Consider the following 23,378-nt stretch of genomic DNA (forward strand, 5'->3'; position numbering starts at 1 on the left):
AAGATGGGTTTCGATGGTATCATTGGGAGGTGCTTATGAGTATGAGTTAAATTTTTGCTGAAGTGGGGTTTGAGAGGAATTAGTCAGATCATCTGATTTCCTAGAAGGTAGCAAGGAGTAACTTCAAGGACGAAATCTAATTTAATTGGGGGAGAGTTGTAACACCCTGTTTCAGGTCCTTTCATAAATTGGGGTCATAACCTGAAGATCAAGTATCATAAGGCTTCAGGCTTTAGGGAAATAGAGGTTTATACCCATTTAGATGTGGGTAATGTAAATTATATGATCCAAGAGTTCGGTTTTTGCTTTAGAGCCCAAGGGTATAATGGTAAAAGTGATGGTTTGGGCCTTTCATGAATATAGTATTTAATTTCGGAAGGTTTTAAAGAAAAGGAGAGTTGATAGGATTGTAGTGCTTCTCGTTACATTTTCGAGCATATAAAGAACGCCAAAAAACGGATTTGAGATGCGGAAGTTATGGCCTACAGAAGTTAGAATGGCAAGGGGTTTGCCTAGTACGCTGGGCGTATAAGGAATGTACGATGTGCATACTTAGCCTTTTGATCGCGAGATCTTACCCCAGTACGTTGGGTGTACCTGGAGTATGTTGAGCATATGCAAATCAGATGCAAACCCTAATTTAGGCTCTTGGACCCTATTTAAAGTCCTTAACTCATTTCCAACGCTTCTTATCTTCAGCCTCTAACCTCTCTAACCCTAAATTCTAAAACCTAGCCCCATTTGGAAGGATATTGAGCGTTTGAGTGATTTTAGTGGATTTTTGGTGCATTTGGAAGAAGAATAACACTTTATAAGTGTTGGTTGTCTTGGAGCTTGTAGATCCTGGCCTTGTTCACCTTGATCTAGCTTCTGGAGGTATAAACTTTAAAACATGACCGTTATCTCAAGTAGATCTAGTTTAGGTCATGATTTTTCATGTTTTGGTCCAATGGTTGTGGTTGTTGTGAGTAGAAGTTACTCCAGAACCTTTGAGACTCATTTTTGGTCTTTGTTGCGGTCACTAAGTCATAAAAATTAGATCTTGTGGAGTATAATCCTTCCATGCATGACTTGGTGGTCTTTTGATGAAGTTAGAGATTAATGGCTTTGGTTTGGAGACCATTAATCCATGGAAAGTCATAAAATCAGGAACTTTATTACTTAGGATGCTCCAAAAGAAACAGATATGGAATATTAACGTTTTGTATTAAGGCATCAAGAATTAAAAGTGGAATTTGGGTTTTTGCACTATATGATGGGGGTACTGAGGTGGTATGTGGGGCATATGCACAAAGGTGCGTTATTGGGCCTTAGGTCTTTTGGGAATTTGGGTCGTGAGTTGTTGGGTCAGTTATAGGAAAGGTAAAACGGTCTTTTACCCACTCGAATGATAGAATATGAATTGGACCTTGGATTTTGAGAAATTACCATAATCATTGATTAGGGATAATTTAGTTGTGGTTAGTGTGAGGAGGTTGGTAGCAGCAGCGTGTGTGATTTAGTTATCTCGGTTTGAGGTGAGTCTCCTCACTATGCCTGTGGATTGAAGGCACCAATACCGGCTCACTAGGATCTATTTTCTGTTAGCTATCTTTGTGACTCTTGCATGGTGTGTTGGGCTAGGCTCGTTTGTATTACTGGTTGGGCCCATTATATGTTGGGCTAGGCAGTTTTATGGTGAGCTAGGCCCGTGGTATGACGGGGTAGGCCCATTTGTATGCTGGTTGGGCCTATTGATTAGGAAGGGCTAGGCCTATTGTTATGGGCTTGGCCCAATGTGAGGGCTAGGCCCAATGATGTGTATGGTATGGTATTTAGAACAACCCACTAAGCTTTATGCTTACGGTTGTATGGTTATGGTTTTACGTACCTCCAGTTCGAAAGGGAAGAGCCCGGCTTGATTGCAACGCATCCACCTATGTTTCTGCACTTTATGATTTTGGGATTATACCCTATTAACTATTTTACTATGACAAGCTTTTGAATGATTGATATGAATAAACGGTGTTTATGGATTGAATTAAAAATGAAATTTTCTTTACCTTATAACTTTTGGGACGTTACATTATGAGCTAAGAAGAGCTATGATTCCAATGCTATACAACCTAGGGTATCCACTCCCTAAACCAGATTAGACACATAGCTACCCTTGTCGGAAAACATCACTACACCCAAGCGCCTTTCTATGATACATTTCTAGATCCTTGAGTAACTTCAATTGATGAAATGAGACGAATATCGGACGGATCACCAATCTAACAACTCATTTTCCGAAAATTGATGCTCGTAGAACATTTCCACTAGATGGAGTTCGAATCCTTTTGACAATCCCATCGGCTGATCAAACCCTTGTGAACAGTTCATCACCTACTCCTAGGAGTGCTACGTTACCACTACTCTTACCATACTAATGGTAGTGATTAGCTCAATGAGCTAATCAACCATCAACTGAGATCCAACGAGATATACTAGTACCGTGAACTCTTACTTAGTTCTCCCAGAATGAACAACCAACGACCATGAGATCCTGGCCTAAAATCTTATGACACGTGGACTACACGCACATCACCGAAAACATGAACCTGGTAGCGTCTTACCCTGTAGACACATTATGATTATTCCCTACACCTCTCAACCCTAAAAGATCTCAATCATCTTGAATTCCATCGGTCCAATGAACTTACACTACAATCCTTCTGACTCATGATGCTGAATCTAACACATCAATCTGACTGCTGGTCCTCCGAGCATAAAACTCAGATTTCTTCCATCTATACTCACACCATCACTGCATGCCTTCTCTCGAACTGACACATACCGCCGGATCAACCGACTACTCTTCAAATATGACACACAACATGCAAAATGACATAACGAGCCTTTGATAATAAGAATCAGCCAATCATAAAGAAGTTTGATCCTTGGTTGGGGACTCAACTAAACTGAACATAACGTCTCACATATATAGATGTATGATCAAAAGAATAAATATAATAAGGCATGGAGAAATCGAAAATGCAAACCTGCAATAACATCTGGTGGAACTAGAGTCTCCCCCGCCTGCAACTGCAATGCTTAGCTCTTTACTGCTGGAGCTTCTGCTCTGCCCTCACGACCATTGGTAATCCTCAATGTAGCCGGAGCATGGGCTCTCACTACTCAACTCATCAACATTGGACAGTCGGCCTTCTTGTTGCCCACCTGATTGCAATGAATACACATTGGAATCGAGCCTCGATGACAATCCCAACTAAAATGACCAGTCTGACCACAACAGAAACATCCCCTTCCTATCTCATGACAGCTCCCCTCGTGAGTCCTCCCATATTCGAAACAACGACCCCGAACGTGATGGCCTCCTAATTATGAATCTCGAGTCTTGGGCCTCTTTTTGTGGCCCACCGTGGTCTAAACCTACTTCGACCTGTGCTTCAGCCCAAATTGCAACTCAATCTCCTGCTCCCAAGCTCTAGCAATTATGTCCTCCAGGGGCTTGCAGCCGGATATGCTCACAAATTCCCTAATATCATCCCGCATCATATCATGGTACCTCGTCTTCTTCATCATCTCATCCTTAGTGTACTGTGAAATCAATAAGACCCTCTCCCTGAATTTGGCGGTGATCTTCGCCATAGTCTCAATCGTCTGGTGAAGGTCCTTAAAATCCCTCACCAACTACTATGCATCGATATTTGGTGTAAAATCCACACTTATAAAACTTAAAGTATGTTGATACTTATAAAACTTAAAGTTTGATATGGTAACTTTGAGGTGTGCTTTTGTTGTTACACGTAACAAAGACAAAAATAAAAAAGGCATGACAGATTTTGGACATTAACAGATTAGGTGTGAGACCCATGTATTACATGGGTTTATTTAAAAAAAATATGAAATTTTAACAATTTGAGAGTTTGAATTTATAAGAAAAATAAAATAAAAATTGAATTATTAAAATTAATGAGGCTTTAATACATTGAATAAATTACATATATAAATCCTTTCTGATAAATACCTTACATATATATTACCTTACATATTAAATGTGAAATTTTAATTTAATAAAATGACAAGTGGAAAATAGAAAATTCAAAAATTCTAGAAAATGTCTTGTGTCAAAATGAAGGAGAATTGGACATGTGACAAAAAGATTTTGATTTATTAAGGAGCATAGAAAATCATTAAAGGGAGTAAACCGCCCAAAATAAACAAACTTAAGAAGTTACGTATCAAAAGCCCTAATAACATAGAATTATGTTTAAAACATGGATAAACAAGGAAGAAGGGTATGCAAAACCATACAAACTACATGGTTCTTTTTGAAACTAATCTTTCATCTTTTCTTATTATCTAGGGTTCCTAGTTTGAGATCATATCACTACTAGAAAACTAAGTAATTACCTACAGTAAAATTGGTAGGAAATCCGTTGGAAAAATGCATTACCTACAGATTTCCTACAAAAAACGGGTTGTAGGGAAAAACCCCGTGGGTAATTTTTTCCTACAAATTAGCTACACACGTTCCTACGGATTTCCTACGGAATATTCTGTTACAAATTTAACTACGGAATACCAACGGAATTTGTAACAGCCCAGAATTCCAGGTATCTTTATTGATTTGACTATTTTGTGTTTTGAGAGGGGACTCGGCGAGTTGGAGCTCAGACTCGCCGAGTAGGGTCGCGATTCTGGACGCGGGATTCGGTTGGACTCGGCGAGTCCAGGATATGGACTCGGCGAGTCTGCGCTGTTTAATGAAACCCTAATTTCTCGGGTTTGGGACCTATTTAAAGGGCCTTATGGCCGTCATTTTGCTCACCAGTCCCTTGAGTGAAACCCTAAGCGAGTGTGAGCGTCTGGAGCATAGGAGGAGGCTATTATTGATCTTGGAGGTGTCATTTTGCAAGGAAAGAGGAAATCAGCCAAGGGGAAAGCAAGAGGAGCCATCTTCTGAGGATTTGGAGTCCAGAGCATCTCCATTGGGGTAATATTTCGAGCTATTCTCTTCTATGTTGGTGTTTTCATTGATTTAGGGTTCATTGAACCCTTTTGTGGCTAGATCTTGTGCTCCCTTGGACCCCTAAGAGATTTAGACTTTAGATCTGGACCCCTAAAGGTCCAGAGTGTCCCTTTGCCCAAGCTTTTTGGGAATCAATGGAGGTTTTGGGTTGGAACCCTTATGCTTTAGACCAAAATGTTCATTATAAGCCATGGGGTGTGTTATGGACACCAAGGTAGGGACTTTACGTGGTGAATCAGTCTTGAAAGGCTAGATCTATGAATTGATGGAACGGATCTGACCTTAGAAGCGAGTTTGAGTAATTGCATGGCATGGACTCGCCGAGTCCGATGAGCAGACTCGGCGAGTAGCTTGAAGATTTCCTTAGATCGGCCAGTGAGTGATCCAGTCGAGTCACGGGTTGACTCAGTGAGTCAGGACGAGTTAGAGAGGGTCGACAGGTGGTCTGAGTCGAGTTGGGACTCGCCGAGTTGTTCTTGAGACTCGGCGAGTTGAGTCGGGGTGGCCCCGCGACTCTCCCAGGTGGAACTCGTCGAGTCAGGGGAAGTACTCGACGAGTAAGAAGGGAATCCTATGGAGTTGGCGGATACGTCTAGACTCGCCGAGTTGCCCTTGTGCACTCGCCGAGTCCGGTCAAGTGGACCGTTGACCAGAGTGACCTATGTTTGACTTCTTAGGGATAGTCAAACTTAGAAGATAAAAGTGTTAATAAGAGATGTATGATGTTATAGGGAGATTGTAGCTCGGCGGATCGAGCACGAGTGACTTCGGGATTTGCTAGCTTTCGATATTTACGAGGTGAGTCTTCTCACTATACTGTACCCGGAAGGGTTTGACTGTGTGACCGGAAGGTCGGATATGATATGAGATATATGTGCTATATGTGATAAGTTAATTGTTATACGTGCTATGTATGTTATGTGGGCCGGAAGGCATTATGTTAAGGGCCGGAAGGCGATTATGTTATGTGGGCCGGAAGGCATTATGTTAAGGGCCGGAAGGCGATTATGTTATGGGCCGGAAGGCGTTGTGATGTGGACCGTAAGGTCGGCGTGGGTAGGACCGGAAGGTTTACCCAGCAGGGACGGAAGTCCCCTGAGAAGGGCCTGGAAAGGCGTATGTGCGTATGTTGTATTTTGGGGAACTCACTAAGCAATTATGCTTACAGTTGTTGTGTATGTGTTTCAGGTACTAGCGAGGACCGTGGGAAGGCGCCGGCGTGATTTGTACACACTGATAGATGTTTCGTGATCTTGGGATTCATATGATTTGTATTCTGTTATGACACATGGAATGTTTATGCCTTGTTTTGAATGAAAATACTTTATTTTGAAATGAAAAATTTGTTTGAAAAATTACGTTGTTACAGAATTCATTAACTACGGAATACTTACAGATTACCTACGGGTTATTTAGCTACGGAACTCCTACAAAATACATACGGATTATTTTCCTACGGATTACCTATGAAATAATTTTCCTACAGAATACCTACCAACTACTTTACCTACGGATTACCTACAAACTGATTTTCCTACGGATTACCTACAAAATAATTTTCCTACAGAATACCTACAAACTACTTTACCTACGGATTACCTACAAACTGATTTTCCTACAGAATACCTACCAACTACTTTACCTACGGATTACCTACAAACTAATTTTCCTACAGAATACCTACCAACTACTTTACCTACAGAATACCTACAGATTTTATTGGATTTTATTTCCTGAATATTTATTTCCTACAGATTTTCTATGAGCTATTTACCAGTTTTTATTGCTATATTAAATTTATAATTCCTACAGAATTATAATTTAAAAAATATCCAAATTTTCTGCTAAAAAAAACCAAATAAATAATTAAAATAATAGTCAAATACCATTACATTCATTACCATTAAAATAGTCACTAACATGTCATTCATACATTCAAACACTCAAAATACCATTACAAAAACTAAGAAGTCAATAACATAACATTAATTTAGAGTTCTAAAACAAAAACTAAGAACTACTTGGTGGATTATCGGAAGGATTAATTTGTTTCATAAAGGCCGCCAATTGTCGTTGCACTTGCAATTCCATTTCATTTCGCATTTGTTGCATTTGCAAATTCATTTCACTTTGCTTTTCTTCCATGGCTTGTTCCATGTTTGACATTTTTTGTCGCAACTCATTTACCTAAATATAGCAAGACAAACACATGCAGTTAGTAAATATAATTAAACTTTAAACCATGATAGCAATATACTTTACTTTTAATTCAAAATAAAAACACACTATTGCTAATAAAAATATACATTGTTTTTAACATCCATAATAATAACTTTTTATATGAATAATAATAACATACTATATTTTTATCCATTATACCATTGTACTTTACATTTCCAATCCATTATATCAATATATTTAAATTATTATCAATAACAATAATTTACTTTACCAAATATCAATAATAGCAACATAGTATAATTTTCACCCATTATAGTATTTTGTTTTACCTAATTTAATAATAGCAAAAAAGTATCATTTTTAACCATAATAACAATGCACTTTACCTAATATTAATAATGACAATATATTTTAATTTTCACCCGTAACAACAATGTACCTTACCAATATGAACATATATTTTTCATCCATATTAAGTACCTCTTTACTTGATTTTTTTCTCTATAATATATTATGTAAATAATAGTACCTCCTGTTGTGACTTTGCAAAGTCAGCAGAAGCTGAAGTTGACTCATAAGAATATGCACCCGTCATCAGAAAGTGAAGATCCGAGTATCCTGCCCCATAGATAGGACCTTTTTGTTTCCCGCCTTTCCTAAGCAACTGTGTTTAGGTCCACAATTCAGGATCATTCACATTATGTTGAGTCGTATCATCACCATATTTTTGAGATAAGGCTGTGTTATATGATTCCTACAACATACCAAAAGAAAGTTTTTGTTATTGTACTAAAAAGTAAAAACAAATATTAGTAAATATATAAAAAGATAAAGACAACTTACGATCGCCACTCTAGATGTCTCATTCACAAAATCCACTTGTGCCTCTTTATCGCCCCCAAAATATATTTTCTTTGATTCGGCGGTAAGATGTGTCTTATAATAAGATCAATGAATGAGGGGTCTTCACCTGTCAACTGTTTCTATATAAACGACACAATATAATTGATATAATTAGTGTTGAAAGAAAAATATATCACTAAAATCAATAATTAGAATTATTTACCAATTTAAGATGATGCTCCTCAAATCTAATGCTACCACCCGTATGTCTGGTTGCCCCCCCAGAATCAGTGTTATGGTTGTTTTTTCCGCTTTTGGACAACTTTTTCCACTCATTCGTGTCCCATTTCTGTAATATATATATATATATATATATATATATATATATATATATATATATATATATATATATAGAATACAAAATAAAAAACAACAAAAAATAGCAATAATGTATTAGATTCCTTGCCCTGCACAAACGTCGCCAAACATCTATATGTATTTCAAGAGGATTGTAATTTGCAAGAATCTCAAAGTTATCATTAATCTCTGCGATAATGTGGCCAGCTTTTCTTGCAGAATTTACCGATGCTTCCCTAGCATCCCTCATTCTACCCCTGTAGCGATCTTTCAGTGTATTCTCAAAACCTTCACGAATTAACCCTTCTTCATTTGGATCCCACCGGTATTGAGTCTGTAAAAAATAAAAAGTAAAAGTTTAAAATGCAAAATAACAGTGAATGAGAAATAGATAATAAAAATAAATAATTGATATATTACCCTAAAACGCTCAAACATTTGAGTGACAACTTCCTTCAGAATTTTTTTATAAGTAATCCAAGGTTCATTTATAGACTGCCAAAATATCTTTACGATCGCTCGATGAATACTTTGTCTCCCAAACCTACAATATTGAAATAACCATATAAGGATAATTATAACATCAAAAATAGTAAATTTATAATAATTAAAAAAAGACTTACTTGTACCCCTTTCGTGTGATAAATGGCCTATGAGAGCCATTCGAATCTACATCATTTGATCCACCATGTGTACCCGAATAATGGGGCGTTTGAACCATTGGTGATTCAGGCTCATGCATAGACTCATGCCCATGCTCAGGCTCATTTTCATGCTCAGGCCCATTATAGAAAAAATCACTAGTAGGGTCTTCATTGTTGCCTGTCATCTCATAACCATATGCAATACCATTCCCAACATTCTGTACCACCCCTGTATCTGCTATAGCATCAGTCAAGCCCATGTTGGTATTTATGTCACCCATGCTACTACTCCTTGAGAATCCTGACCTTGTTGTCCTAACTGAAGTGCGTGAAAGGCCACCCGACAAAGGGATGCGTGGAAGGCCATTAGGGCTGGGCGATGACCTGGCTCCCGATACAAAACCACCGCGTGGAAGGCCATTAGGATCAGGCAAAGGTGATGAGTTGGCTCCTGGTACAGAACCACCTGTGAGATGGATGCGTGGAAGGCCACTAGGATCAGGCAAAGGTGATGACTTGGCTCTTGGTACTGAACCACCTGTAAGAGGGATGCGTGGAAGGCCATTAGGATCAGGAAAAGGTGATGACCTGGCTCCTGGTAGAGAACCACCTGTAAGAGGGATGCGTTGAAGGCCACTACGGTCAGGCAAAGACGATGGCCTACCACCCGACGAAGGACGAACCGGAAAAAGGTTACGTGCTAGGCTTTTATCTGACATGCTGCATTTATATAACAAAAATAGTCAAATATGTTAGATGATAATGAAAAATAACATACCATATTATAAATTAAAAGTAAAACAAGATAACAAATATATTAAAGTGTATATACCATATAACATAAAACAAACTTTCTAACATTCGTCCTCATCTGGATTATAGTAGTTAAAATAAACTGGTTCGTCTCTATCATCTTCATCTGTATCATCTTCTTGGTTTTCCGCTTCAGAACCCTCACTCTCATCGGAAGATATTTGCTCAAAGTTAGTTCTATTTGAGGCTAGGCTCAAACGTTCACTAACATTTACTTCATTCGGCAACTCAAACTGTTCATCAAGATGAAAGACTCCATTTGATCCAGTGCTTCCATCAAGCGCAACTTTCGTTTCAGCTTCGGTGACTTCATATACCCCTCTTGGTTTTGTCTTGACAACCGCCCAAAGATCTTTTAATTCATCTGTCACCGCAGGATATGGTGTATAAAATACTTGTTCCGCTTGTGATGCCAAACAAAAAGGGTCATTAGTTTGAATACGAGACGTAGGTTTAACATCAACCAATTTATTCTTGTTAACTACTACACCGCGGATATTATCAAACCAAGTGCATTTGAATAGCACAACAGTCGAGCGCCCAATGCCATAATAGTCAATCTCTAGGATCTCATCCAATAAGCCGTAGTAGTCTGACTCTTCGCCATTATATATCTCCCCCCACACATAGTCCATAGTTATTTGATGCACGTCCTTTGCCATATTCTTGTGTGTGGAACTTATAACCATTTACAAAGTAGCCGTTGTAAGACCGAGCATTGTTCGAGGGGCCATTTGCTAAAGGTTCTAAATGTTTAGCACGTCCATCAGTTGAGTCCCTCGTTACCTACATTAAAGAGCATATATGCAAAATGTTTCTTGAAAAAAACACAAAAATTAACAAGTATGATTGAATTGGTTTTACTTACTTTGTATTTAAACCATTTTGCAAAGTATTTATCTCTAAGTACTGAAATTGGTTCATTTTGATATGATGCTTGGGCTGCTCGATCAAATTCTGGGATGAAAGGGGCAACTTCTGCACAGTTTAGTAGGATGTAAGTGTGTGCTTTGTGAAGTTCTTCATGTTTCAAGAGTCTTTTCTTTCCACCCTTTTCATGTAATCTTCTTGATGGAAAGGCAAATACGCTTAATATATCTCCACTTTAAGAGTTGTCATGTTGTGGTGCAAAATTTCGTGGCTCTTGATTATGGTGTGTCTCAACCGTGGGGGCAAAATATAAAGAACAATAGGTAGCGATTTTATTCACTAGATGTTCATTGACGATTGAACCTTCAACCCTTGCTTTGTTCCTAATTCTTCTTTTTATTATGCCCAACTTTCTATAATTAGAAATTATCAAGAACGTGTTATGAATACTAAAAAGAATATGTAAAAGTTTAATACTTAATATTACAAACAAAATGATTACCTCTCGTATTGATACATCCATCCGTATTGCACCGGACCACCAAGAATTGCTTCATCAGCTAAATGTATGACTAGGTGTTCCATGGAATCAAAGAAACTAGGAGGGAATATTTTCTCCAACTTGCAGATGGTTTGAGCAATACCGCGTTTCATGTTGTACAAGTCCTCCATATGCAATGTTTTTGAGCATAATACTCGAAAAAACATGCATAACTCTGTTATGGCCTCATATACCATATTTGGAACAAACCCTCTAATAGCAAGTGGAAGCAAACGTTGCATAAAGACGTGACAGTCGTGGCTCTTGAAACCGTAAAAACTGCCATTTTTGACGTTCACACAATTCCCTATATTCGATGCATATCCGTCTGGAAATTTCAACTTTTTCAGCCAAGCACAAACTTTTTTAACATCGACCCTCTCTAAAGTGTAGTCTCCTTTCTTGATCCAAGCCTTCCCTTTTTTGTCCCGGACGGGGTTTAGAAGAGGCCGGTCACATAGCATCTCAAGATCTTGTCTTGCGCTCAATTTATCTTTAGATTTGGGGGTGTCCATACTTGTATGAAACATATTTTTAAAAACATTCTTCTCGATATGCATCAGATCAAGGTTATGTCGGATCAATAAATGACGCCAATAGGGAAGCTCCCAAAAAATGCTCCTCTTTACCCAATTATGTGTCACTCCAAAACCATCCGGCTTTATATAATTTGGACCATACAGAGTCCCTTCATAAACAGTGTTAAAATGTTTGACTATTTGCCAAATTTCATCTCCGGTTGGGTACAAAATCTCTACTTCGCTCTTCGATGTCTTGTTTTTCTTAAAATTAATCTTATCTTTTTTGAAAGCGTGGCCTTTGCGTAAATATTTTCTATGGCAGTCAAACCAACAATGTTTATTTCCCCTTTGAAGCCAAAATGATTATGATTGATCCATACAATATGGGCAAGCTAACTTACCGTGCGTGCTCCATCCGGACAACATTGCATAAGCAGGGAAATCACTAACTGTCCACATCAATACAGCTCTCATCTGGAAATTTTCCCTTCGATGAGCATCATAAGTTTCAATGCCATCTGTGAACAACATCTTTAACTCGTGCACTAAAGGTTGTAGGAAAACATCCAAATTTTGACCAGGATTCTTCGGCCCAGGAATAATCAAAGGAAGCAATATGTATTGATGTTTTAAGGCCAACCAAGGAGGTAGGTTGTATACTGTGATAAATACTGGCCAACATGAATACGGACTCCCATTTGAATTATTTGGACTAAACCCATCGGTACACAACCCAAGTCGGATATTACATGTCTCTTGTGCAAAATCAGGAAAAACTTCATCAAAATGACTCCAAGCTCGACCTTCACTAGGATGTATCATCTTTTCATGATCTATCGGATGATCTGAGTGCCAAGTCAAATGTTGAGCCGTCTTCTTTGAATAGAACAACCTTTGAAGTCTAGGTCCAATAGGCATGTAAGTCATGACCAAATTAGGAACCTTGTTGCCCTTTTCCATGTATCTACTTTCATTACATACTATACAACGATCCAGATTAGCATGATACCCATAGAATAACATGCAATGGTTTATACACACATGAATTCGTTGTGAAGGAAGTTGTAATGACTTCAACATTTTCTTGGTCTCGTAAAAGTTGTTAGGAAGCTTCTCACCTATAGGTAGACTGTCTTTGATTATAGGAATTAATCTATCAAATGAAGAGTCTGATACATTGCACTCTGATTTCTAGTTCAACAATCTGGTGGTGGTGGAGAGTGTGGAAGCTTTTTTGGACCCGTCCCATAAAGGCTCGCTAACTTGGTTCAGCATTTTATAGAAAGTTTGGGCTGATTGATTTGGGTTTTGTTTTGCTTGTTGACAATAAGGAGCCTGTTGATAGTAAGGAGCCTCAGGTTGATGCATGCTTTCGATAATCATCTGCTCGTATCTACGATTATCACCCACACCTTCATCATTGTCTTGAGCCGGTTCAGAGATTGAACATTGACCAATTTCTTGTGTTGGATATAATTCCCCGTGTGCATACCAAAACATATAATCTTCCATGAATCCATTCTGGTATAGATGCAATTCAACTAAATTTCTTGTCTTGTAATAACGATTTTTGCATTTCTTACACGGGCATCTAATTTCAAAAACCTCCACCCCTTCCACAATACTATGTTGGATGTTTGTTGCGTTCGTGTAAGCAAAGTCAAGGAAATAATTGACATAATGTCGAAATTCGGTATTGAAAGCCCCATTCCTAGTGAGTCTCATTGTGTACATCCATTCTCTATTTGATGTCATTTCGATCTATAAACAACGTTTAACGTATCATTCTACTTAATTAATCTCAAACAAATGAACATACCAATGTACTTTACACTAAACAAATAAACATATATGTGGTATAACCTAATTAAGGTTGGAAATACAATTGTTATATGAAAATTTTAAATTTAAGTTATTGATAGACATATATGAAAACATATAATAAATTACAAATAATAAATTTAGAATAAAATGTGTTTTATAATTAAAAAATAAAAGATGTTATAAGAAAAAAAATGTTTTACAATTAATAAATAAAAATATTATAAAAAAATTAACATACTGATATAAATTCCTACTTAATGATTGGTAAAGGGAAATACATATAACGACATTTTAATATACGGTTAAGTAAATATGACAAATTAATTTTATGTTATAGAATATTTTTTTACGTTAAAAAAATTCTTTCGCAACTGTTTGGAAAATATTCGGATCCAATTATATAAATATTTTTATTAACATAAAAATGGATTGTTTTTATAATTACATATGTACTCCATAGTGGTTTTGGTTGAGATTTTGTTAACAAATAAATTGTATAATGACAAGATTAAGATTTTCTTATTGGCTTCATGTAATTTTTTAAGATTCTCACGCATAAGACCTTCAATAGATTCAATCTCATCTTGACCATACATAAATACAATGTCCGACCTCCAAATGTATCTCATTTACAAGAGAGATGCTTATCTAGAAATGAAATTACATACTTGTAATTTTTCCTTTTCATGATACTAATTTTGCTTCCTTTTCACAATTTTGTTATTAAGACATTGTATTCTAAAATCAGATAGTCTATTGAAGTTTGGATATCAATAGTTCAATAGTTCAAAATCAATTTTGAATTTTTTTAATCTGCTGAGAAGCAGGTGGTTTATAGTAATACAATGTTGTTGATTGTTTGAAAAGGGATTAAAACATAACTGATGACCTGGAAAAACATATAAAATTATAGCATGCTTTTTTTTTTTCATCTAAGATTTGCTGAACATTGAGTGGTTTATGGTGATACGGATGTCGATGGTTGTTTGTGGAAATTAAAATATAAATGGATTTTTGTTGATTGTTTGAAGGGGATCAAATATTTACTATTGACAAAGGGATGTTTGGGTATATTTGACGTTCATGTGGATGACTTTTATGGGGCATAAAATATTAAAACTTTTCCTCTTTGCTGCAATTATATGATGGATTCCAGAAATGGAAATAACAAAACGCTTATAATTAAATAGTTATTCTATTAATTATGTTGCACTGGTGGGATAATTATTGATATTAGATAATTGTAACAATACATTTACATAGGTAAGGATTCCAATTATGGGATAATTATTGATTTTAGAAAATGGTAACAATACATGTACATAGGTAAGGATTTCAATTATGTTTTTTTATTCAAATTTAGTTCAATTAGTAGAAGAGTGTCTTCAATGGTGCCTATTTCAGGGATTAAAGGTAAAATCCCTTACAATAATATGCAAATGGACAAGTTACAGGTATTGCTGCAGATTAATGATTCAAGTTCTATGGGTCTAAATTTGTGAAATCTACTACAATGGACAACTTACAAGTATGGAAAGCATAGCTGACAAAGACAATTGAATTCATAGAAACTGAAATTGATTCTCCAGGGGCAAAATTTGTGAAATGTGAGCAAATTGAAAAATCAGAGTCTTGTAAAAGTGTGAGCAAACTAAAATAGAAATACATACCTGCAGGTCTCGACGATGGGAGTGTGGGGTAGCGACGGTGGTGGTTTGGGACAGTGCCGGTGGTGGAGTGCGACAGCGACGGCTGGAGGGCAAACCTGCAACTATTTTGTCAATGTGGGTCGCCAATCGGTTGTCTGGAAATCGCAAAAGTGAAATTGGTTACCTGAAATTGTCGACGATGTAGGTATTGGTCGGGAATTGTCACCGGGAGTGTTGCAGCAAGGTCGGAAATCGCCGGTGTTAGGCGTAGGGTTTTGTTTGAGTAAGTAATGGATGACTCCACGATTAACGATTAGAGTAGCGGGAAATTGTATTCTACGCAAAAGGATGCATAGGAATTCTATAGGCATCTCTAATTATTTAGGTAAATTGCAAATACTTGATAATAACAAAAAGAAATCGGTGTCTTTTTTTTTTTTGTGTCTAATTTATGCGTAACAAGTTAATATAACAAATATTAATTCCATGAATGAGTAATTGAATATAATCTCATCGATACAATATTTACATTTATTAAACTTTAAAAATCATTTTGAGTTCTACCAAAATAAAAGTTGAATTTTCTTTTAAAATGAATTTTATTCTACTTTACAAACATATAAGTTGGTGAAAAAAAACAATCAAAATATAATAATATTGTGAAAAAAAAATCAAACCGAAAAAACAATAATAACTTTTATTTATATTATATATATAAGAAAAGAATAATAAAGTTGTAAATGAGTAATGAGCTCTAACAATGCATATATTTGTATATATGTTTATGTTATATATAAGTTGGTGAGAACAAAACATTCAAAGTATAATTATGTTGTGAAAAAAATAAAACTAAATAAATTTTATTTTCCCATAAAAAATATAAAATAAAATAAAACTATAGGTAATCCGTAAGTAAATACCTACAGATTACCTACGGATAAAGGCTATCCGTAGGTAATCCGTAGGTATTTACCTACAGATTACCTACGGCATTTTTTTATTTTTCAATTTTCAAAGATCAAATATCGTTTTTTTCGTTTTGTTTTTTGTCACAACTTATTTATACTTTGATTGCTTTGTTTTAACCAATTTAGACATAACATAAACTTACAAACAAAGGTATACATCATTAGAAAAACTAAATATGAACTTAGATAGCTTTTTGTTTGTTCTGTATATAGTAATCGTTTCTAACTAGGCATACGTTTGTATGTATGTTTGTGTTATGTATAAATCCGTCAAAACAAAGCAATAAAAGTATAATTAAGTTGTGAAAAAAAAAAAAGAAAACGAAAAAAAACGACATTTGATACTTTAAAAATAGAAAAATAAAAAAATACCGTAGGTAATCTGTAGCTAAATACCTACGGATTGCCTACAGAATAGGGTAATCTGTAGGTAATCCGTAGGTATTTACCTACAAATTACCTACGGTATTTTTTTATTTTTCAATTTTCAAAGGTCAAATATCGTTTTTTTCGTTTCGTTTTTTTTTTCACGACTTATTTATACTTTGATTGCTTTGTTTTAACCAATTTATACATAACATAATTTTACAAGCAAACGTATGCATCATTAGAAAAACTAAATATGAACTTATATAGCTTTTTGTTTGTTTTGTATATAGTAATCGTTTCTAACTAGGCATACGTTTGTATGTATGTTTGTGTTATGTATAAATCCGTCAAAACAAAACAATCAAAGTATAATTAAGTTGTGAAAAAAATAAAACGAAAAAAAATGACATTTGATACTTGCAAAATAGAAAAATAAAAAATTACCGTAGGTAATCTGTAGGTAAATACCTACGGATTGCCAACAGAATAGGGTAATCTGTAGGTAATCCGTAGGTATTTACCTACAGATTACCTACGGTATTTTTTTTATTTTTCAATTTTCAAAGGTTAAATATCGTTTTTTTCGTTTCGTTTTTTTCACAACTTATTTATACTTTGATTGCTTTGTTTTAACCAATTTAGACATAACATAAACTTACAAACAAACGTATGCATCATTAGAAAAACTAAATATGAATTTAGATAGCTTTTTGTTTGTTCTCTATATAGTAATGGTTTCTAATTAGGCATACGTTTGTATGTATGTTTGTGTTATGTATAAATCCGTCAAAACAAAGCAATCAAAGTATAATTAAGTTGTGAAAAAAAAAGAAAACGAAAAAAACGACATTTGATACTTTAAAAATAGAAAAATAAAAAAAGACCGTAGGTAATCTGTAGCTAAATACCTACGGATTGCCTACATAATAGGGTAATCTGTAGGTAATCCGTAGGTATTTACCTACAAATTACCTACGGTATTTTTTTATTTTTCAATTTTCAAAAGTCAAATATCGTTTTTTTCGTTTCGTTTTTTTCACAACTTATTTATACTTTGATTGCTTTGTTTTAACCAATTTATACATAACATAATTTTACAAACAAACGTATGCATCATTAGAAAAACTAAATATAAACTTAGATAGCTTTTTGTTTGGTTTGTATATAGTAATCGTTTCTAACTAGGCATATGTTTGTATGTATGTTTGTGTTATGTATAAATCCGTCAAAACAAAGCAATCAAAGTATAATTAAGTTGTGAAAAAAATAAAACGAAAAAAACGACATTTGATACTTGAAAAATAGAAAAATAAAAAATTAACGTAGGTAATCTGTAGGTAAATACCTACGGATTGCCTACAGAATAGGGTAATCTATAGGTAATCCGTAGGTATTTACCTATAGATTACCTACGGTATTTTTTAATTTTTCAATTTTCAAAGGTCAAATATCGTTTTTTTTCGTTTCGTTTTTTTCACAACTTATTTATACTTTGATTGCTTTGTTTTAACCAGTTTAGACATAACATAAACTTACAAACAAACGTATGCATCATCAGAAAAACTAAATATGAATTTAGATAGCTTTTTGTTTGTTCTCTATATAGTAATGGTTTCTAATTAGGCATACGTTTGTATGTATGTTTGTGTTATGTATAAATCCGTCAAAACAAAGCAATCAAAGTATAATTAAGTTGTGAAAAAAATAAAACGAAAAAAACGACATTTGATACTTGAAAAATAGAAAAATAAAAAATTAACGTAGGTAATCTGTAGGTAAATACCTACAGATTGCCTACAGAATAGGGTAATCTATAGGTAATCCGTAGGTATTTACCTATAGATTACCTACGGTATTTTTTTATTTTTCAATTTTCAAAGGTCAAATATCGTTTTTTTCGTTTCGTTTTTTTCACAACTTATTTATACTTTGATTGCTTTGTTTTAACCAGTTTAGACATAACATAAACTTACAAACAAACGTATGCATCATCAGAAAAACTAAATATGAATTTAGATAGCTTTTTGTTTGTTCTCTATATAGTAATGGTTTCTAATTAGGCATACGTTTGTATGTATGTTTGTGTTATGTATAAATCCGTCAAAACAAAGCAATCAAAGTATAATTAAGTTGTGAAAAAAAAAACGAAAAACACGACATTTGATACTTTAAAAATAGAAAAATAAAAAAAGACCGTAGGTAATCTGTAGCTAAATACCTACGAATTGCCTACAGAATAGGGTAATCTGTAGGTAATCCGTAGGTATTTACCTACAGATTACCTACGGTATTTTTTTATTTTTCAATTATCAAAGGTCAAATATCGTTTTTTCCGTTTCGTTTTTTTTCACGACTTATTTGTACTTTGATTGCTTTGTTTTAACCAATTTATACATAACATAAACTTACAAACAAACGTATGCATCATTAGAAACCATTACTATATACAAAATAAACAAAAAACTATCTATATTTGTCTTTAAGCCACAATTAACATCATTAAACAAATACATGGTATACTAAACATAATACATACATATGGTGTGTATGTAAATGTGTGTATTTATTTCTATTTATGTTTAGAAAATAACTTTGATTTAAAAAAAAAAACTTCTAAATGAGTAATGGTTTCTAACGAGGCATACATTTGTATGTAAGTTTATGTTATGTATAAATCGGTCAAAACAAAGCAATCAAAGTATAATTAAGTTGTTAAAAAAATAAAACGGAAAAAACAACATTTGATCCTTGAAAAATAGAAAAATAAGAAAAGACTGTAGGTAATCTGTAGGTATTTTGTAGTCAATCTCTTCCGTCAATAGTTCGTAGCTAATCTGTAGCGAATTACCTACAGAATATCTACGGATTTAGTTCTGTCGTTATTCCGTAGCAATTGTGTAGCTAATTACTAACGGAATACCTACGGATTCTCGTCTGTAACTAATCCGTAGCTATTTTGTAGCAATTCCGTTACTCAATTAGGGTTTCTCATTCCGTAGGTATTACGTAGGTATTATGTAGGTAATTACCTACAGAAATTTTCCGTAGCTATTTTTCTGTGGCAAAACCTTTTATTTTCTAGTAGTGTACCCTACCCTGCAATTCCATCAACCTTCGCATCTTGAAAAATTTAACGATCAAAAGACGTGGTTAATTTCAAAATTAATATATATATATATATATATATATATATATATATAGTTAGGTTCAAATGTTTTCACTATCTATTATGTGCCTGTATAATTGATTCTGGACCAATCATTTTAGTTATTTTAAGAAAGTAATTAATGCTTATTAAATGCAGAAGATGTAATTAATATCTATTATATCTTCAACATGTAATATGCATTAATTTCTTTCTTAAAATAAATAAAATGATTGGTCCAGAATTAGTCATACATGCACACAATAGATAGTGAAAACAAAATAACCTAACCCTATATATATATATATATATATATATATATATATATATATATATATATATATATATATATATATATATATATATATAGAAAGAACTGATGTGAAGACTAAATTTATATCTGCATTAATCTCGTTTTCTTCTTGCCTGGAAATCTTAATTACCATATGCATACCAACGATAAAAACAATAAAAATTTGAAATCTTTTGATGCCAAAAATTTCGAAAGTCAGAAACGCAAATACTTAGGTGTTAATTTGATGAACTTCTAATTTGATTTCATTTTATTTTGTCCACTAATAAAACAAAAAGAATTAAAGACTTTAACTTGATGGATATACGCGACAAAATGTTGCTGTACGATGTCTCATCAACGTTCCTGATTACAAGATGAATAGTGGAGATTTTAACAACTAGAAACGGATATAGTACTACTGAAGAAAAGATTTGCGTTGCTAGGTATGAGCACCTAGCTTATATGTACTTGCACGTTTTGTCTTCAAAATCTTATCATACTTACAACCTTAACTTCTTTTACATAATTAGATTCCACACACATACATGTACACTATAGAGCAATGACAAAATTATATAACCAGATATGTTAGAAGAAATAATGAAGAGATATACACTAAAATAATCATATATAGATGCTATATACCTATGTATCAGTATTCTTTTTTTTTTTTTTTTTTTTTTTTTTTTTTTTTTTTTTTTTTATCTTTTATACAAAATTACCATACAAATTGTTAAAAAATGTCCGCTAATTCACGATGTTATTTTTTTCTAAAACGAAAGACACTTCATAAAAAAAGAACTCTGCTAAATTTAGCCGTAAATTTGCAAATGTACTCAAATTCGTGAATATTGTGCGATGTTTATAAAGGTTCAAGAGTAAAAAGTATATAATAGATATTGCTGAAAGATATAAGGTGCATTCGGTACGGAACGTTTGAAAGCTTTTATCTTCTAGCGTTTGACAAAACGTCCCGTTTTGAACAAAAAGTCTCGCTCGACACTACACGTTTCCAACGTTTAGTTTAAACAAAACGCTCCAAATCGAAATGCTACTTCATGTAGAGTTTAACAAAACGCTACAAGCTACAAGCTACTAGCTACCCATTACAAACTACCCGTTACCAACTAATTTTGCCGAATACGCCATAAAAAAAATACCAAGTCTAGTTGAGATGTGTACGATGTTTGTACCAAAAGTTTAGTTTATATGTTCAATTTTTGTTAGTCCATTTTTTTAAACATGTAAACCGCGGATAGATAAACATAATATTTAATTGTTATTTGTAATTTGAACTCAATACGTAAACATTGGAGAACCATGCACCTAAACTATTTCAACCATCCATTTTGTTTTAACTTTCTAGATATATTAATTTATGGTAAACCAAGTTTTAAATACTTGAGTTTTTTGAGTTACTCACGAATTTTATACAATCCTCGCGATTCAAATCCTCTTTAGACCAACTTTTTATACATTGAAACCGAATAATTTCATGCACCTCTTAGCTGCTTCTTAATGTGGTAGCTTATTATTAATTATATATTTATATATTTATGCGTTATTTCTAAAAAAATTAAACTTTTTGGAATTTGAGCTTATGAGGTAGGCATGCATTACAAACCATACACCTTAGCTATTTCAACCATTTTCTTTTAGAAATATTTATGTTAAATCATGTTTAATTTTTTTTTTTTTTTTTTTTTTTTTTTTTTTTTTTTTTTGGAAATCGGCCAATATATAAAAACCAACATTAAGCAAGGAGAAAAGTGAGGGCAAAAAGGGAACAGACAAGAAAGAGTTTTACAAATGCAGAGAAGAAAATGGTGAAATAATCCAATCCTCCCAATCACAAATGATTTTATTGCCTCTATGTTTAATCCACGTGTATGCAATTGATTTGATATGATCTGTACCTCTTGTAGGATATGTAACAGGTTGCCAAAATAACCTGTCGTTTCTGAATTTCCAAAGAATCCATAAGAGAGCATAGCAAATAGTAAATCTTTTTCATTTCTTTGGACAAGTTCCCCACGTGATCAGGTATAGAAGTAATTCCTTGGTATTGGAAACTTGAGGAGAAATCGAACCACACCAGATGAACAAGGAGATGATTAGAGTCTTCAGTCTCTCTAATACAAGCACTGCAAAGGGAGGACTCTATCGTAACTCCACAATTGATTAAGGCTAATAACGTAGGAATACGCTCATGTGCAGCTCTGCAATTGAAACATATGACTTTGATGGGGATATCTTTACACCAGGTCACCAACGAGTTAAAGGATGGAGATGTGACAAGATTAATTTTTGTTCTAAAAGCCTCACTACAAGAATAACTATCTTTGGGGACGACACCTATCCCCGACTACAGATGTCGTCGCTAAAAGCAAGGCTAAACTGATGACATGTCGCCGGTATAGCTTTTGCCAACTTTGACCAATTTAGTTTGACCGGAAACTTTATGCAGACGACATGTCGTCTAAACAGCTTTGGCGGGAAACGAAAAATTTTACGCGGTCTTCTGAAATTCTATGCCGACGACATGTCGTCGGTATATATATGTCACGATAAATGTAATTTACATTTCTTTTTATTCTACGGTGTCACTATGTCACGTTGGCAATCCGCGTGAAAAGGCTATGCCGCCGATTTATCTTCGGCAAAACCCTCTATTTTTTTATTTTATTTTTATTTTTTTTATTTCAACAATTAAACAAAACGACGTTGTCTTTGGTACCCTATACCGACGATATGTCGACTGCATAGGGTTTAGCCCAATCTAAGACTAGAGACGTCAACGACTGCGTTCATTTTGCCTAGTTTCTCTCTTTCTCTCTTTCTGTTGACAACCAAACCTCTTCCGATTACTCCCGTTTGCCGGCAACTAGTAGGTATGCTTCTTGGTCATTCTATTCTTCCTAATTTTATTATTGGTCAAGGTTTTTATTTTGGTTTTGAGTTTTTTGTTCGGTTGCAGCTTTCACCTCTGATGTTGGGGTATTTTTTCCGATTGTAGCCTTCATAGCTACCTACACCGGTCGTATTAAGGTAAGATTCCGATTTCAATATTGTAAGTTTTTTCAATTGGGTTATCTCTTATAGTTCATTATGATAGGATCTCTCCACTGAATTTCTTTATATTTATCATCAAAGTTTCAATTTCTCATTGGATTTGTTTTTGATAGACATCATCGCATGTATTTTGGAGATCTCTCCATCTTCACTTTTTTTTAACACCTAAGAGGTGTTGTAGTTGGAAGAAAGATTACCATGAATATGGGAAGTGTTACAATGCAATAGATGATGTTCTTGATTTACCCAATATACCTCCGACCAAACCA

The 23,378-nt window shown here is 34.4% G+C and overlaps 2 protein-coding genes across 4 annotated transcripts; both read right to left on the bottom strand.

Moving 5' to 3' along the window:
- Positions 1-6,883: 6,883 nt before the first annotated feature.
- On the bottom strand, positions 6,884-15,594 carry LOC145097758 (uncharacterized). Of its 3 annotated transcripts, XM_079035399.1 has the most exons (12): positions 15,445-15,594; positions 15,282-15,376; positions 11,228-13,548; positions 10,724-11,138; positions 9,875-10,641; positions 9,022-9,762; positions 8,819-8,942; positions 8,508-8,732; positions 8,265-8,390; positions 8,042-8,181; positions 7,728-7,952; positions 6,884-7,204 (listed from the first exon to the last, which is right to left on the bottom strand). In XM_079035399.1, the coding sequence occupies exons 5-10, from the start codon at positions 9,901-9,903 to the stop codon at positions 8,065-8,067; spliced, it is 1,362 nt and encodes a 453-aa protein (XP_078891525.1). In that variant the 5' UTR covers positions 9,904-10,641; positions 10,724-11,138; positions 11,228-13,548; positions 15,282-15,376; positions 15,445-15,594; the 3' UTR covers positions 6,884-7,204; positions 7,728-7,952; positions 8,042-8,064. The 3 variants fall into 3 exon arrangements, with proteins under 3 accessions (XP_078891525.1, XP_078891526.1, XP_078891527.1); XM_079035400.1 differs by lacking the exon at positions 11,228-13,548 and having other exon boundaries at positions 10,724-10,833; XM_079035401.1 differs by lacking the exons at positions 9,875-10,641; positions 10,724-11,138; positions 11,228-13,548.
- Positions 10,462-12,747, bottom strand: LOC145099800 (uncharacterized). Its single transcript, XM_079037306.1, has 4 exons — positions 12,189-12,747; positions 11,228-11,954; positions 10,724-10,922; positions 10,462-10,641 (listed from the first exon to the last, which is right to left on the bottom strand). The coding sequence occupies exons 1-4, from the start codon at positions 12,745-12,747 to the stop codon at positions 10,462-10,464; spliced, it is 1,665 nt and encodes a 554-aa protein (XP_078893432.1).
- Positions 15,595-23,378: the final 7,784 nt, after the last annotated feature.

The sequence above is a fragment of the Lactuca serriola genome, chromosome 4 (assembly GCF_051521515.1).
Source record: "Lactuca serriola cultivar US96UC23 chromosome 4, Lser_US96UC23_V15, whole genome shotgun sequence".
NCBI classification, from domain to species: Eukaryota; Viridiplantae; Streptophyta; class Magnoliopsida; order Asterales; family Asteraceae; genus Lactuca; species Lactuca serriola.